This window comes from Rhinatrema bivittatum, chromosome 10 (assembly GCF_901001135.1).
Source record: "Rhinatrema bivittatum chromosome 10, aRhiBiv1.1, whole genome shotgun sequence".
Classification (NCBI taxonomy): Eukaryota; Metazoa; Chordata; class Amphibia; order Gymnophiona; family Rhinatrematidae; genus Rhinatrema; species Rhinatrema bivittatum.
The window spans coordinates 21,354,968-21,372,027 of NC_042624.1; the positions used below are offsets into that span (position 1 = coordinate 21,354,968).

Here is a 17,060-nt window from a genome sequence, read left to right on the forward strand (position 1 = left end):
GTGGTGATGTTGCTCGGTCTGAGCATTGTCCAGCATCGAGAAGGATAGCAGCAATGTGTTGGATGGCGTCGGTGGTGGACGGTCATTGTGTCGATGACGATGAATGCCATGGTGCTCGACCTGGTCATTCTCCAGCGCTGAGATGGAAGCCCTCACTGTCCTGTATGGCGATCGATGACGGACTGTCAGCATGCCTGCTCTGCTCCTGATACGGGGCTTTAATAAGGACCCAAAGCATGAAGCACTGTTTTCAGGCAAGGGCATTATGTGGCGGTGCTGTGTCAGCATTGACAGTGTCGATGGCAGCCAAAGTGGCCTTGAGAGTAACATAAAAATGTATATGAAAAACGTTGATGACTCATCCAACAATGTTGACAGTGATGAAGCACTGACGACATCGGCGTATGTATCTATGGGAACGATGTGGCATCGAATAATCGAAAAACATTGCTGGTTTCGGAAAAAATGATACCAGCATTGACGGAGTCAATGACCGCATCCATAAAAACGTTGAAGATGCCAATGGGAACGACATGGGTGTCGAGATCATCGATGTATGGAGGCAGGGGCCGACAACATCTGTGGTATGGCCACAGGCATCGGCGGTATCGATTGGATCGACTCAGGCAATAATGACGTCCATGGCATTTATGCCACGGACATGGGCAGTGATGGCACTGACATGGGCACCGATGGAATCGATGTTGGCATGGATTTCATTGATGGAATGGTCATTGGTATAAGTGGAATCCACTTTGGCATCAATGTCATCTATGGAATTGGCATTGGCATCGATGCCATGCATGTAATGGCATTGGCATGGTTGCCCATCGATGGAAAACAGGCTGGCATGGATGCCCATCGATGGAAAACAGCCTGGCATCGATGGCCATCGATGGAATCGATCCCAGCATCGATGGCCATCGATGGAATCGATCCCAGCATCGATGTAGATCGATGGAATCGACCTGGCATCGATGGAAATCGATGAAAAAGTCCTGGGCATCGATGGCATCCATAAATTAAAGGATGGCATCGATGGAAATGACCCCAACAGTAATGGAAGTGCCCCGGGCAACGGTGGATTCGACCCGAGTATGGATGGCAGAGGCGAGACAAGGTGTTCATCGATGGTATCCATCCGGGCAACGATAGCACCGATAAAAGCTAAGGAAATAAATCAGTGCCATGGATGAAACATAGATGGCACTGATAGATAGGAACGATGTAGGGAGGACGGCATCAGGGTACCGCAGGGGGAGAGGTACCTGTGGCATCTAAAAACGCAAGATGGCCTGAAGGGGGGGTACCGACGGTAGCGATGGGGTATCTACTGCGCGAAGGTACTGAGGAAAATAAAGGACCTGAATCTACCGGGGCAGTGGCGGCACTGGTAACCGTGGAAATCCCTGTCCCACTAGCGCTAATAGCCAAGCAGTGTGTCACAGAAGGACACTTGCAGGCTGTGTGTGACTAACTGAAAAAATAGGGAGAGGGAAGGCCGCAGTCGGTTGGCAGCCAGACAGGTGACAGGAACCGACCGAAAAAATATGGCATAGTACTCACCGAACGTCGATTAAACCAACACGGAGGGAGACCTATGCAGGGAAAAGTATTTGTGAAGTAAAAATGTAAATCTTTCCGTGAGGAAAAAAGTGTTAGAATTTCTTACAGAGCTCCTAATCGCTATGCTTACTGCAGAGCGGAAAAAAGAAGACTGAAGGGAGACCCCTGTGGACGCAGGGATCATAGCATACTAGGCATGCTCAGTGCACTCAGTGTGCCAGTGTCAGTCAAAGCTTTTTAGAAACTTTGACAGAAAGTTTTCCGTGATAGGGCTCCATTACTGATGTCACCCATATGTGAGGACTAGCATCCTGCTTGTCCTGGGATAAATATAATATACATTTTGTTGTGATATTTTTATCTCAGAAGACTATGAATGTCCTTTTTCATGTACAAACTGTTATAAATACATACATTATAATTGTGTATGTGGTGAGAGCTGGGGGGAGGATGTAAGGATCACCCAGGGGCATCTAATGCCCTTGGACTGGCCTAGAAAGAGTGTGCTACACACAGATCCCCATCATTCACCCATATCCTCCTTTTAAAGGGGCACTTGCTGGGAAAAGATGGGAGGCAGGTCTTAGGGCTCTTGGGAGAGTGGCAGGGTTGCCAGCTTCCTAGAAATATTATTGCTGACACTCTCTGTCACTTCTCTGGGAACTGACTCCTGCTTCCCCCTTCTGCAGCATTTCAAACCATTGAAAGGGCTAAACTACAGAGACACCTCCCCCCCTGCCTTCTAGATTTGCGATGGACTGTGCCTTTTTGGAGAGGAAAGAGAGGGGGAGTGCCAGCTCATCCTTTGCCTCAGGCAGCAGATTGTTTTGAGCCACCCCTGAGGATCATTCTCTGTCCTTAAGAAATTTGCTAAGGAAGTTTTTGTGAGTTAGTAATGTGCCTCTATGAAGGCTGTCATTACATCCAGTGTAATTGCTTCTTATAACAGTGGTTAGTATTAAGAAAAATTCATAACAGATTTAAAAAAAAAAAAAGCTTTTAGAGTAGATAATTTGTATAGATTTTGCTTGTTATAGACTTTGTTCCGGTGGTGCATTATTATTTCAAACTGAAAACTTATTTAAACATGTAAAAAAGGTAACAGAACCAGAGTAATATTTAAGTACTAATGTACAGTACAACATGCATTAAACTGAACCGCTCCTGTCCCCATAGAGCTTTAAATATAATGGAAAGAAGCAATCTCATACAAATTGAACTCTTGAAAAGACAGCGTACAAAGCAAAGGTGAGATTTTGGGCTAAAGAGTCTGTCCTAAACATTCTAGGCAAAAAGGGCCATCACATATCTAGGGAGCATATAGGTAACAATAGAGGAGTGGCAGAGGACCTGTGTTGGTGAATACAGAGATAGATCACAGAGAAACTACATTAATCTATAGACCAACATAAATCTGAAGTCAGGAACAGTGTGCGGAAAAGGGAATATACTGATACAGTGGAACAAGCGTTAACAGTCCTGGAAGATAAAAACAACTGAGTCTTTATTCTTGTTTCTAATCTGTTCATGAGATCTTAAATCATTGTTCAACAGTTGCAAATAACAGGAATCTTTCTTGTTTTAGGAGAATTTTCCAGCTTGTGGTGGTGGTCCTAGGAAACCTCCAGCCTGTTTTGTGGCAGCTCGGGAGGGAGCAAGGCCTAGCATCTTCTGAATGTTCTGTAATAAGAAAAAAACCAAAAATCATTTAAGAATATTTCAGTTATACCATGCACAATGGAAGAATCAAACATAAAAGGGTCTAAAATAAGATGAGCGGCTGAAGTTAGCACATCTAAGGCCTGTATGAATGGTCATCTCAAGCACTCATATGTAAATTGGTATAGAGATATCCATCAATCTGATATCTCTGAATGTCACTTGTATGCAGTAAAGCACTTAACAGTAACTGCGGAGAGAAAGGGAAACTTTAAAAAATAGCTTCCCAAGAAGATAGAGACAGGACCTTTCTAGAGAAGATACATATCATATTAATTACCCCAAGAGCACATCAGAGGTCATTTCTGCACTTGAAGAGTAGAAACATACAAACATACAGGCCCGATGCAATATCAGTGTGAAGAAAGCGGGCACTCAGCCCAACTACCTCTCCTGGGCACCCGTTATCATATTTAAATTACCTGCTGCACTAAAAAGGACATGCTAGGGAAAAGCAGAGTTCTCCCAGGACAGCAGGATGTTAGTCCTCACAGATGAGTGACATCATCAGATGGAGCCCTGTCATGGAATACTATTGTCAAAGTTTCTAGAACTTTGACTGGCACACTGAGCATGCCCAGCGTGCCACTAACCCTGTGGCCACACGGGGTCCCCCTTCAGTCTCGTTTGTAGCAAAAAAAGTACGAGCGAAAAATAAAATAAGAAAACGTTATCGAACCCAACTCTGTGGGGTGGCGGGCGGGTTTCGTGAGGACTAACATCCTGCTGTACAGGTAAGCAACTCTGCTTTCTCCCAGGACAAGCAGGATGGTAGACCTCACAGATGGGTGAATAGCAAGCTGCAGGCTGCCTTAGAACATAGTGGGTCAACCAGCACCCAAAAATGTGCAACAGGCAACCAAGAGGCAGCCTGAAATTCACAGCGGGTCGAGGTAGGAAGAGTTGGGTTTTTACACTGGGAATAAATTACGTAGGACAGACTGGCCAAAGACAGTGTTTTGCTGAGCAGCCTTGTCGAGACAGTATTGGGCTGCGAAGGTATGGAGAGAGCTCCATGTTGCGGCCCTGCAGATGTAGGCAATCGGTACTGAAAGGTAGTGTGCTACTGACATTGCCATGGCCCTGACTGAGTGCACCTTTACACGTCCTTGAAGTGGAAGGCCTGCTTGCTGGTAGCAGAATGCAATGCAATTTGCCAACCAGTTGGAGAGAGTCTGCTTGCCCATCGGAACTCCAAGTTTGTTTTTGTCAAAAGAAAGAAAGAGCTGGGTGGACTTCCTGTGGAATGCAGTGCGGTCTAAGTAAAATGCAAGCGCACACTTACAGTCCAAGGTGTACAGAGCTCGCTCACCTGGGTGAGTATGAGGCCTTGGAAAGAAAATGGGCAAGACAATAGACTGGTTTAAGTGGAAGTCAGTTACCACCTTAGGTAGGAATTTAGGGTGAGTGCGGAGAACCACCCGGTCATGGAGGAACCTTGTACAGGGCGAATAGGTTTCAAGGGCCTGCAACTCACTGATCCTACGAGCGGATGTAATGGCTACTAGGAAAATTACTTTCCATGTAAAGTATCTGAGTTCGCAGGAGTGCAGGGGCTCAAATGGAGGACGCACGAGCTGTGCAAGTACCACGTTGAGGTCCCAGGCCATGACCGGTGGGTGTAGAGGAGGCTTAAGCTGTTGTAAGCCTCCCATGAAGCGACCCACGAGGGATTTGAGCCAATATGGGGGCATCCCCTATTTCTTGATGGTAAGCAGAGATGGCACTCAGGTTCACTTGTATGGAGGAAGTCTGGAGATCAGATTCCAAGAGGTGCCAGAGATAGTCTAGGAGTTGCGGCGAGGGGCAAGAAAAAGAATCAATGCCTTTCTGCATGCACCACAAGGTAAATCTCTTCCACTTAGAGCGATAAGACTTTCGCGTAGAAGGCTTTCGTGAAGCTACTAGGACATGAGAGAAATTACTAGAAAGGTTGAGGGGCTGTAGTATCAACCTTTCAACATCCAGGCTGTCAGAGACAGGGTGCGGAGGTTCGGGTGGTGCAATTTGCCATGATTCTGTGTAATGAAGTTGGGCTTCATGCCCAGGTGAATGGGTTCCTGGACAGAGAGGTTGAGAAGAATGGGAAACCAGACTTGGCGTAACCAATACGGGGCTATGAGTATCATTGAGCCTCAGTCCTGTTGTAGTTTCACGAGAGTCTTGCTTATTAGCGGAATCGGAGGGTACGCATTATAGCAGGCCTGTGTTCCAGAGGTGGGCGAAGGCATCCAAAGCGAGTGCTCTTCGGTCCCTGTGTATGGAGCAGAATCATTCCACTTTGCAGTTCTGCTTGGATGCAAAGAGGTTGATGTCCGGCTGACCCCACCGGTGGAAGATCCTGCTCGCAACAGAGGGATCCAAAGACCAATCGTGGGGCTGGAATGTCCGGCTGAGGCAGTCTGCTACTACATTCTGCGTGCCTGCTAGGAAAGTGGCGCGCAGTAGTATTGAGTGCGAGAGGGCCCATCCCCAAATCTGCGCTGCCTCTTGGCAGAGCAGTTAAGAGCCCGTGCCCCCCTGTTTGTTCAGGTACCACATTGCTACTTGGTTGTCTGTTTGAATCACGACAACCCTGTTGGACAGGCAGTCCAGGAATACATAAAGGGCATGCCACATCGCTCGAAGCTCTAGGAAGTTGATCTGACAGCTTGATTCGGCTTTTGTCCAAATCCCTTGGGTTTGCAGGCCTTCGACATGGGCTCCCCAACCTAGGTTGGAGGCGTCCGTAGTCAAGGTCACTTGAGGAGCTGATTGCTGGAAGGGAAGACCTTTCTGCAAGTTGGCCTTGTACGTCCACCAGGCAAGAGATAAACGAAGCTGATTGGTAATGTGGACTAGGGACGAGAGTGGCTGAGTGGCTTGGTTCCACTGAGATCTCAAGGTCCATTACATCACTCTCATAGCTAGACGTGCCATTGGGGTGATGTGGCCCAGTGACGCCATATGACCTAGCAATGTGAGTAGGTGGTGAGCCGAAGCTACTGTTATCATATTGAGGTGTTTGGTGGATTCTCAGGGGCAACAGTGATGGTATCTCCTATGGGGAGGAGCCCCGTAGGGAACTGAAGCACCGGGCTAGACTCAGATGCACAAACACAGAGAATATATCTTTTATTATACAGCTAGTGTAGTCCACCAGCGGTGGCAGTAGAGAGTAGATTAGATAGCAACAGACTGTGATCCTTGGCGTAGGAGACCCGTCCCACAATGGTGGTGTAAGGCCCCGATGCAGATGTCCAGTAAGGCACTGTAGGAAAGACAGACTGGCAGATGTTATAACACACTCCCTGGTAGCTGAGTAGATAGAGTTCCCAATGAGCAGTAGAGAGAGGATAGGTATTAACAGTCTGTGATCCTCGGCAGAGGAGACCCGTTCCACAATAGTGGTGTAGGGCCCGATGCAGATGGACAGCGAGCAGCTGTAGATGGACAGACTGGAAGAAGTTGTACTCACTCTCTGTAGCTGATAGGTAGTGTTCCAGCAGGTTGAAAAATTGGTAGCAGGCACCAGGATAGACACACAGGCACTCGAGGAGCGAGTACCTGTATTTAGGATAGGCACCTGGAAATAAGCAAAGGGCCCCCGAGGAGCAGGTACCCAGGTTAGTAGAACCCCGAAGGGTGAAGGTAGCTTCCAGCAGAGTAGAAGCGGCAGAGCAGCTTCAGACCGGAGCGAATCCAATCTGTTGCTAACTTGGCGAGAGTCAGCAAATGGGCAACCTTTTAGAGGAGGAAGCAGGGATGTCATTCGAAGGGGTCGCCCCCGAGTTTCGTGCCAACACTGCTACGAGACGTATGGTGTGCGCGCGCCCTAGGAGGCCTCAGGTCAACATGGCGGGACGCAGCGCCAGAGCCGCTCCGGGGAAACCGGAGGGTGCGGCAAGGAGACGCTACGGATGCCATTCTCCTGAGGCTGGTGGAGAAGGCTGAAATAGAGGTGAGGCATGTCGGGCGAAGCTGGCTGAGACCGATGGACGCAACAGTACCCCCCTTCAAAGGGCCTCCTCCAGTCCCCCTACCTGGTCTTGGTTTCCAAGGATGTGAATGATGGTACTGGTTCAGCATCTCTTTGTCCAAAATATTAGACAAAGGTTCCCACGAGCTATTTTCTGGTCCAAAGCCCTCCCATGACAGGAGGTATTCCCATACTATGCCTCTCTTCCGTACATCAAGTATAGCATCTACTTTGTACTCAAGGTCCTCTTCTCAATCAACAGGAGGGGTATCTGGTGTCCTGGTGCTGAATTTGTTGAGTATGAACGGTTTCAGTAAAGAAACGTGAAAAGCGTTATGGCTCTTCAAAGCTGGAGGAAGTTTGAGACTGAGGGAGAGAGTGCCCAGACGTCGGAGGATGGGGAATGGTCTGACATAGCGTGGAGCGAAGAAAGCAGATGGCAACTTCAATCTAAGGTGCTTTGTAGACAACCAGACCTTATCACCAGGCTTAAGTTCAGGAGCCTTGCCCTGATGCATGTCATAGTCTTGTTTTGCTCGAATTCCAGCTTTGATGAGCATCTCCCTTTGTTTTCTTCCAAAGTTGATGAATTTCATTGGCAATGGCTTGTGCTGCCGGGGACGACAATGAAAGCGGAAGTGGCAAAGGTGGTGAAGGTAGTCGTCCATATACCACTTCGAATGGTGTTGATCCAGTAGATGTTGCTGGATGAGAGTTGATGGAAAGCTTGGCCCACGGTAGAAGTTCAGCCCATTCATTCTGGCGGGAAGAGACATAGGCTTTGAGGAACTGTTTGAGGGTACGGTTCATCCTCTCAGTTTGGCCGTTGGATTGCAGATGGTAAGATGAAGTGAAGTCGAGAATGATATCGAACTTCTTGCAAAGAGCCTTCCAAAATGTGGCTGTAAATTGTACGCCTCTGTCTGAGACGATGTGCTTTGGTATTCCGTACAGGCGGAATATGTAGCTGATGAAGACCTTTCCAAGTTCACTGGCAGATGATAAATCAGGAAGCGCCACAAAGTGAGCCATTTTTGAGAATCTATCCACCGTTACCCAGATAGTGTTGTTGCCCCCGGAAAGCGGTAAGTCCACCACGAAGTCCGTGGCGATGTGAGTCCAGGGCTCATCTGGTATGGGTAAAGGTTGTAGTTGGCCCCAAGGACGACCAGGCGGAAGCTTTTGTCTGGCACAGTTGGTACAGGCCACTACATAAGCGAAGGTGTCTTCTCTCATAGACGGCCACCAGTATAATTTTTGCAGCTTTGCCAGGGTTCTCCGTTGACCGGGGTATCCAGCCAATTTAGAGTCATGAGCCCATGCTAGTACTTTCTTCCGGAGGATGGCAGGCACAATTGTCTTGCCAGCAGGTCCTGGGTGTGTGGCTGAAAGAATGACTCTCTCAAGTTCAATGATGTGTTGCGGAATGTCAGGCACATCTTCAGATATGAAGGAGTGAGATAGGGCATCCGCTCTGACGTTTTTTTTTGTTTTTTAATTCTTTATTTATTCATTTTTAACACATAAACAAAAATCAGATTTGCTTATCAAGAAATACTGTGGGTACATTAATTTTCACAAGCACATTTTTTTCTTTTCTTTTGCCCCCAGTTCCACCCAAAATCTTAAACAACAACTAAGACTATCCGCTTGAAATGTATAAACCTGGCAGGCAAGTTTTAGTCACTTTTTTTTTTTTTAACATTAATCAGTTATTAAGACCCACTCCCAGCAGAATACTTAATGGTGGGAGATTAAGAAATCTTTTAAGGAAGAGAAAAAAGGAAATACACCCATAATCTTGTCATAGTGCATGTAACAACAGTTCCATATTTAATTTTTACTGGGTTAGTATGTTTACTTTCCTGGCCTCTATAAACTCTTTTAATTGATCAGCAATGAAAAATACAAAATGTTCATTTCCCTTTGTAAGGAAACATTTACAAGGAAACAATTTTTACAGCATAACCCAGCCTAACAGCCTCTTGTCTGAGGTTTAAAAAACCCCAACGCCTGGCCTGAGTGGCTAAATCAGGGAAAATTTTTACTGCGGCCTCATGGAAATTAACCGGATATTTCTTAAAGTATGATTTCGTCACTAAGCCGATATCTTTAACTGTAATAAACGATACCAAAATTGTTCCTCTGCTTATTACATCCAAGGTGGAATCTTCTAAGAAACCTGTCAGGTTCCCTGCAAAAGGGGCATTGACAGGATTTCCTGAGCGTCTCGACATAGGAAGAAAAAAGCAAGAGTTAATGGATGGAAGTTTTGCTTCAATTATTTCCAGCTTTTCAAGGAAATATTTCTTCAGGGTAGTGTAGGAAATTTCCCCCACTACCTTGGGAAAATTAGTAAAACGTAGATTCAAATATCTGGATTTATTTTCAATAAATTCCATACGTCTGGATAGTGCTTGACTATCTTTAATTGCCGCAATCTTATACTGTTGAAACTGTTTGCCTTCCTCTTCCAAACCATTTTCTTTCTTTTTTAATCCATCAACTTGAATTTGTATGGCGGCAGATTTTTGAACGCTTTGTAAATTAGATAATTCCATTTTCTCATTCAAGGAGTTTATAGCCGAAGCCATCCCAGCCATAAAATCCCAGAGGGAGTCTAAAGTCACCTGTGCAGGCCGCGTTGGAATGGCGATTAACTCCTTCCTTGTGGTATTCTCTGGAAACATGCCTCCTTCCAGTGGTTAGTCCCACAGCTCTCTGTTCTTCCACCGGACTCGATGTAAGGGGTCTCGGTGCTGTACCATCGGGGGTCAATGAGGGGTCCTCCGGATTTGGACCGGCTTGAAGCACTGCCAGACCTCCGCTCCTCGTCTCCTCAGCTAATCTCTGCACAGGCGGCTCCCTCTGCTCCGGACCTAGAGACACCTCCCTTGCCGGTGAAGACGGCTCTTCCACGCCGCCACGCACATCAGTTTCTTCGGTTCTTCGCTGAACTGTTGGGTACATGAAGCCGGTGATCTCTGTCTGAAAACTTGTGGAAGGGGTCGACTCGGACGGGTAAGTCCGAACTTTCCCCTTCCTCTTAGCAGGCATTTTTCGGCGATATTATCAAAAAGGCAGAGAGCTCCTGCTTAAGACTCGATACGTGCAGCCATCTTGGCTCCCCCCGCTCTGACGTTTTTATCTCCAGGTCGGTACTTTAAGATGAAATCAAACCTGTTAAAGAATAGGGACCACCTCGCCTGTCTATGGTTGAGGTGCTGGGTGTGACGAAGTTCTTCTAGGTTTTTATGGTCAGTAAAAACCATAATCTGGTGTTGAACACCCTCGAGCCAGGGTCTCCACTCTTCGAACACCATCTTTATCGCCAACAATTCTACATCTTCGATTCCATAGTTCCTTTCAGCTGGTGGGAATCGTCTGGAGAAGAAGGAACATGGCCGCAGGATCTTGGAGTCACTGGATTGACTTAGTACAGTCCCTACGCCAACATCAGAGGCATCCACCTCAACAATAAAGGGGCGTGTAGGATCCGGGTGATGGAGACATGGCTTGCTGAAGAAAGCGTCCTTCAGATTTTGAAAAGCGGTGACAGCCTCTATAGACCAACTGGCAACATTGGCACCTTTTTTCGTCAGAGCTGTTAAAGGCACAGTTAGGAGTAATTTTTAATGAAAGTTCTATAGTAATTTGTGAATCTCAGAAACCTTCTGAGAGCCTTTAGACCAGTAGGTTAGGACCATTTCTGAGTGCTCTCCAGCTTTTGTGGGTCCATCTGGAACCCCTTGTTAGACACGATGTACCCTAGGAACGGTACAGACTCATTGTGGAATTCGCATTTGGACAGCTTAGCATATAGAATAGATGGTTCTCCCGCAGTCTTTGTAACACTCTCTTGACATCCGTAATGTAGATATTCAGATCTTGAGAGAAGATCAGGATATCGTCCAAATAGACAATGACACATTGGTAGAGTAGGTCACCCAGGATTTTGTTCATCATGTTTTGGAAGACAGCTGGGGAGTTGCATAAGCCGAAGGGCATCACCAAATACTCAAAGTGTCTGTCCCTGGTGTTAAAAGCTGTCTTCCATTCGTCACCTGAACGAATGCGGACAAGGTTATACACTCCTTTAAGATCCAGCTTGGAGAAGATCTTAGCCCCTTATAGGTGGTCAAACAGCTCAGAGATGAGTGGTAAGGGATAGCGGTCTTTGACCGTGATCTCGTTTAGACCACGATAATCAATGCATGGACGTAGGGATCCGTCCTTCTTCCCCACAAAGAAAAACCCTGCTTCTGCAGGAGACTTGGATGGCTTTATGAAACCTTTTTGTAGATTTTCTTGGATGTATTCCGACATCGCTTTATTTTCCACCACCGAGAGGGGGTATACTCGTCCCTTGGGTGGGTCGGTATTCGGTTTCAAGTTGATCGCACAGTCATAAGATCTGTGTGGAGGAAGTATATCAGTGGGTACTTTAGAAAACACATCTTGAAATGATGCATACTGAAGTAGTAACCCAGGCATCAACGGAATTGTAGGCATACAGGGTAGTGGTGAAACCTCCTTCAGACATTTGCCATGACAATCTGGGCCCCAACGTGAAAGCTCCAGTGTAGCCCAGTTGAATTGAGACATGTGCTTTTGTAGCCATGGTAACCCGAGTACTAAGGGGTGCATAGCCTTTTCGAGCACGAAGAAGGAAATGGATTCCATATGAAAAGCTCCAGTCCTTTAAACTGACCGGTTCCATTTGTAGGGTTACTTCACCCGGTAAGGGCTCCCCATGGATAGAGGATAACAGAAACGGAGGCTTCATAGTCGCAGTGGGGATTTGCAGATGTTCCACTAGACATCTCAGTATAAAATTCCCTCCTGCCCCGGAGTACACTTGGGCAAGAGTCTGGAATTCAAGTGGTCCATTTATCAAGGAGACTGGCAGAGAGAGTGGAGGAGAAGGAGCAGTTAGACCTAGGAAGAGTCCTCCCACAGGACTTAGGTCTGCCTGTTTCTCGGACAGATAGGGCATGTTTGTACTGTATGGCCTGCTTGACCACAATACATGTAGAGGCCTAATCTTCTCCGCGTTCTTCTCTCCTTAGAAGTCAGATGACTACAGCCCAGTTGCATCGGTTCTTCTTCGCCAGCAACCGCTTTAGACTGAATAGGCTTAGGTATAGTCTTGACTCGGATTTCTCCCTGGCTTGGCCTCTTGGAACATTTAACCTCTTGAACCTTATCGCGAAGTTGCTTGTCAATTCTTGTGGCTAAATTCATCAGGTCCTCCAAGGTCTCAGGCACTTCTCGAGCTGCTAATTCATCTTTCAGTCGGGAGTTCAGGCCTTCAAAGAAAATGGTCTTCAGGCATCTCAAGTCCCAGTTCAATTCTGAAGCCAAAGACTTAAACTTGATGGCAAAGTCTGGTAAAGGTTTATTACCTTGCTGTAGATGAATCAATGTGGATCCTGTGATGGTATACCTGGCCGGGTCATCAATACGGATTTAAACAGTTCCAAAATCCCAGCAAGGTCCTTCAGGATGGGGTCATCACGCTCCCACAGCAGAGAAGCCCAAGTTAGTGCTCTTCCATCCAGATAAGACAGGATATACATAGTCTTGGCATAGGCTGTGGGAAAATTGTTAGGTTGAAATGCAAAATGCATACAGCATTAGTTGAGGAATCCGCTGAATCTCCAGGCTTCTCCAGAGAAGCGAACAGGAGTGGAGAGGGGTACAGCTGTTTTAACCGTCACTTCTGGTGGTATTTCTTCTTTACCTGAAGTAGTAGAAGCGATCATCTGTGAGTGCAGTAGATTAAAGGCCACAGTCAAGCTTTCCATCGTGCTCTGTTGTTCAGTGATTCGCTGGGCCAGGCCTGGAATTGCCTGCAACGCAGTGAGCTAAGTCGAATCCATGGAGTTAGCAATCTGTTATGATATCGAGGTGTTTGGTGGATTTTCGGGGGCAACAGTGATGGTATCTCCTACGAGGAGGAGCCCCGAAGGGAACTGAAGCATCGGGCTAGACTCAGATGCACAAACACAGAGAATATATCTTTTATTTTACAGTTAATGTGGTCCACCAAGGTGGCAGTAGAGAACAGATTAGATAGCAACAGTCTGTGATCCTTGGCGTAGGAGACCCATCCCACAATGGTGGTGTAAGGTCCCAATGCAGATGTCCAGTAAGGCACTGTAGGAGAGACAGACTGGCAGATGTTATAACACACTCCCTGGTAGCTGTGTAGATAGAGTCCCCAATGAGCAGTGGAGATCCTCGGCAAAGGAGACCCGTTCCACAATGGTGGTGTAGGGCCCGATGCAGATGGACAGCGAGGAGCTGTAGATGAACAGATTGGAAGGAGTTGTACTCACTCTCTGTAGCTGACAGGTAGTGTTCCAGCAGGTTGAAGAATTGGTAGCAGGCACCAGGATAGACACACAGGCCCTCAAGGAGCGAGTACCTGTATTTCAGACAGACACCTGGAAATAAGCAAAGGGCCCCCGAGGAGCGGGTACCCAGGTTAGTAGAACCCCGAAGGGTGAAGGTAGCTTCCAGCAGAGTAGAAGCGGCAGAGCAGCTTCAGACTGGAGCGAATCCAATCTGTTGCTAACTCGGCGACAGTCAGCAAATGGGCAACCTTTTAAAGGAGGAAGCAGTGACGTCACTCGAGGGGGACACACCAGAGGTTCGCGCCAACACTGCAAAAGCCCAGAGGTGTGCGCGCGCCCTCGGAGGCCTCAGGTCAACATGGCAGGACGCCGCGCCAGAGCCGCTCCTGGAAAGCCGGAGGGTGCGACAAGGAGACGATACGGATGCCTTTCTCCCGAGGCTCATAGAGAAGGCTGAAATAGAGGTGAGGCATGTCGGGCGAAGCCGTCTGAGACCGACGGACACAACAGTTACATGCCGACAACGTATCGAGCTGCTGAGGTTGGATAGCGTGGTTGCGCAGTCGTTGGGTAGGAACCCCTTGTCCAGGTGTGCTCCAATAAAGAAGAGATGGTGAGACGGTGTCAAGTGGGATTTCGGCTACTTTATCAGAAATCCCAATGAGTGAAGAAGTCGTATGGTGAGGTTGAGGGAGTCGAGAACTTCTTCTCTGGATGGGCTTTTTATGAGCCAATCGTCCAGATAAGGGAAGACATGGACGCTCTTGCGGCGTAACTGTGCTGCCATGACTGCCATGCATTTTGTGAACACTCGGGGCGCCAAGGCAAGGCCGAATGGCAGTACCTTATTATTGATAGTGTCTTTGTCAGACTACAAATCATAGGTATTTTCGATGAGGAGGAAAGATTGTAATATGGGCGTAAGCGTCTTGAAGATCCAGAGAGCAGAGCCAATCACCCTGCTGTAGGAGACGGAGCATGGTGCCCAGGAATACCATTCTGAACTGTTCTTCGTGGAGAAATCTGTTCAAGGTACAAAGATCTAGAGTAGGTCGGAGGCTGCTGGTCTTTTTTGGGATTAGAAAATACCTGGAGTAGAACCCTTTCCCCTGCTGAGTCGAGGGAACCGGTTCTACGGCCCTGGCATACAGAAGGGTTGAGAGTTCTGACTCGAGAAGTAGTGCATGATTGTCCCGGCTCCACGCTGGAATGGGTGGGGAGTCCAGGGGTACAGCTGAAAAATTTAGGCGGTAACTGTGTTTATGATGGACAGTACCCATTGGTAATTGGGCGCCAATTGGTTGTGAAGTGGCAGAGGCGGCCTCCCCCTGGTGAACTGGGCTGTGGGATTGGCGGGGGAGGGGGGCTGCTGCTCTTTGGTTAGGAGTCAAAATCCAGCTGCAGGTCGAGCTTGGGGAGCTGGCTGCACTCTAGGAGTCCTTGGTTGGCGCATATGTCCTCTCTGAGGGGCCCGAGCTGTTTGAGCATGGGACATAGGAGGGTAGTACCTACGTGGTCTATAAAATTGTTTCCTAGTGTCCCTACATGTTCCCCTACAGGCTACGGAAGGGGTATCTGAGGTGACAGTTGAGAGTTGACACAGGGTTTCATGATGGTCTTTAAGCTGGGACACTGCGTCCTGGATGTTATCCCCAAACAGGTTTTCTCCTGTACAGGGGAGATCTGCTAATTTGCCCTGCACCTCTGGTCGTAGGTCAGAGGCCTTGAGCCAGGCCCAGCGTCTAGCACTGATGCCCGTTGCTGACACTCTGGATGCTGTCTCAAAAGAGTTGTAGGCTGCTCTGACCTTGTATTTGCCAGCTTCCAATCCTTTTTATAGGATGGAGGATAAGCTCTCTTGATACTGCTGTGGCAGGGTCTCTGAGAATTCTTGGACTTGCTTCCAGAGATTCCTATTATATTGGGTCATGTATAGTTGGTATCCTGCTATATGAGCTATTAACATGGACCCTTGAAAAATTCTGCGGCCTAATGCTTCCAATGCCTTCTGTTCCTTTCCAGGAGGAGCAGAGGACAGGATCTTTTAGCCTTCTTTTGGGCTGATTCCACCACTACAGAATGATGGGGCAATTGGCTCTTCTGAAAACCTGGGGCTTGTCTTTCTATTGACTGGAGGTACAGTACCTGGATGATCCCACAGGCAGTGCAAGAGGTTGAGAAGAACTTTCTGCACTGGTATCGCCATTACCTCTTTTGGAGCATCTATGAATTATAAGACCTCCAACATTTTGTGGCGAGCATCTTTCTCCGTTACCAGTTGAAATGGGATAGTTTCAGACATCTCCTTGACAAAGCTGGAAAAGGAGAGGTCTTCCGGAGGAGAACGACGCCTTTCTTCCAGGGGTGAAGGCTCTGAGAGAAGTTCCTCAGAAGCTTGTGAGGAATGGTCAGAGGATGCATCTTCCCATGGATCAAAGGGAGCCTCCCCTTCACCCACTGGGCCTCCAGAGGGAAGAAAAACACTAAACCCGAGAGGGCAGCAAGGTAGCATCGATGGAGGTGGCACCGGTATCAAAGGAGGTGGTGCTGGCATCGAGGGCACTGAGGTAAATGAGGTGCGCCTAGGCATTGATAAACCTGATGGCCCTGTAACAGGTTCTGGCATCGGTGTGTTCCGTGAAGGGACTGGGCCAGAGACCACCTCTTCCTCCTCCGAGGAACCCAGAATGGGAATTGGGATCTGTGGAGGCATCGATGAATGACTAGGTGCCAGCATGTCCGATGGCACGGGCTGAGTTGTAGGGTACCAATGAGGGTGTCCGAGTGGTGTAAACATCGAGGGTGCCGGTTCCGATGCCGGTATGGGGGCCAGTGCCGTTGGCGATTGGAAGCCCTGGAGGGCATTCAGCACTGCCTGTTGGACCAGTCTGTCCATTTGCTCCCTGAAGGCTGGCGTGGATAACACTGCACCTGGGGAAGGAGGCAGGTCAAGCGTGACTGGAGTCTCCACAGGAGTCTGTGGAGGCTCAGTACCCGACACCGATATTGGTGGGGAATGCCTCAGGGTCCCGGGTCCAGAGGAGGATGGGGGCTCCTCTCCCTGGGCCTTCTTCTCAGGTAGCTCGGTGGAAGTCGATGCCGCTGCGGTGTTGGTGCTGGCACCGGGCGGGGATGCATGTCGGTGCCAGTGGCAGTGTTTCCCATGGTGCTCGGTCCGGTCTTTCTCCGGCACCAAGGATGAAGACAAAGATGTCTTCGAATGGGTGCACGTCGGTGACAGATGGTCACCTGCTCCACAGTCTTTCTGGCGGGGCGACTTCGAGGTAGCTGGACCTCCTCAGCTCGGTGCACTCTGTACCAGAGTCGATGAAGCAGAACTTTTTGAGGCAAACAAACGCTCCATCTTTTCCAGTTGAGCACGCCGGCCTTTGGGGGTCATTTGTGCGCAACTGGGGCATCGATGGATGTCGTGAGAAGGCCCAAGGCACACAACACAT

The 17,060-nt window shown here is 48.2% G+C and overlaps 1 protein-coding gene across 6 annotated transcripts in view; it reads right to left on the minus strand.

Annotated features, from left to right (window-relative positions):
• Positions 1-2,575: 2,575 nt before the first annotated feature.
• TMCO1 (transmembrane and coiled-coil domains 1) overlaps positions 2,576-17,060 on the minus strand; it is a 526,809-nt gene continuing 512,324 nt past the window's right edge. For all 6 annotated transcript variants that reach the window (XM_029617469.1, XM_029617467.1, XM_029617468.1 and 3 more), the window contains one exon: positions 2,576-3,246. In XM_029617469.1, coding sequence (XP_029473329.1) covers positions 3,148-3,246 — 99 coding nt within the window. In that variant the 3' untranslated portion in view covers positions 2,576-3,147. The remainder of the gene's footprint in view (positions 3,247-17,060) is intronic.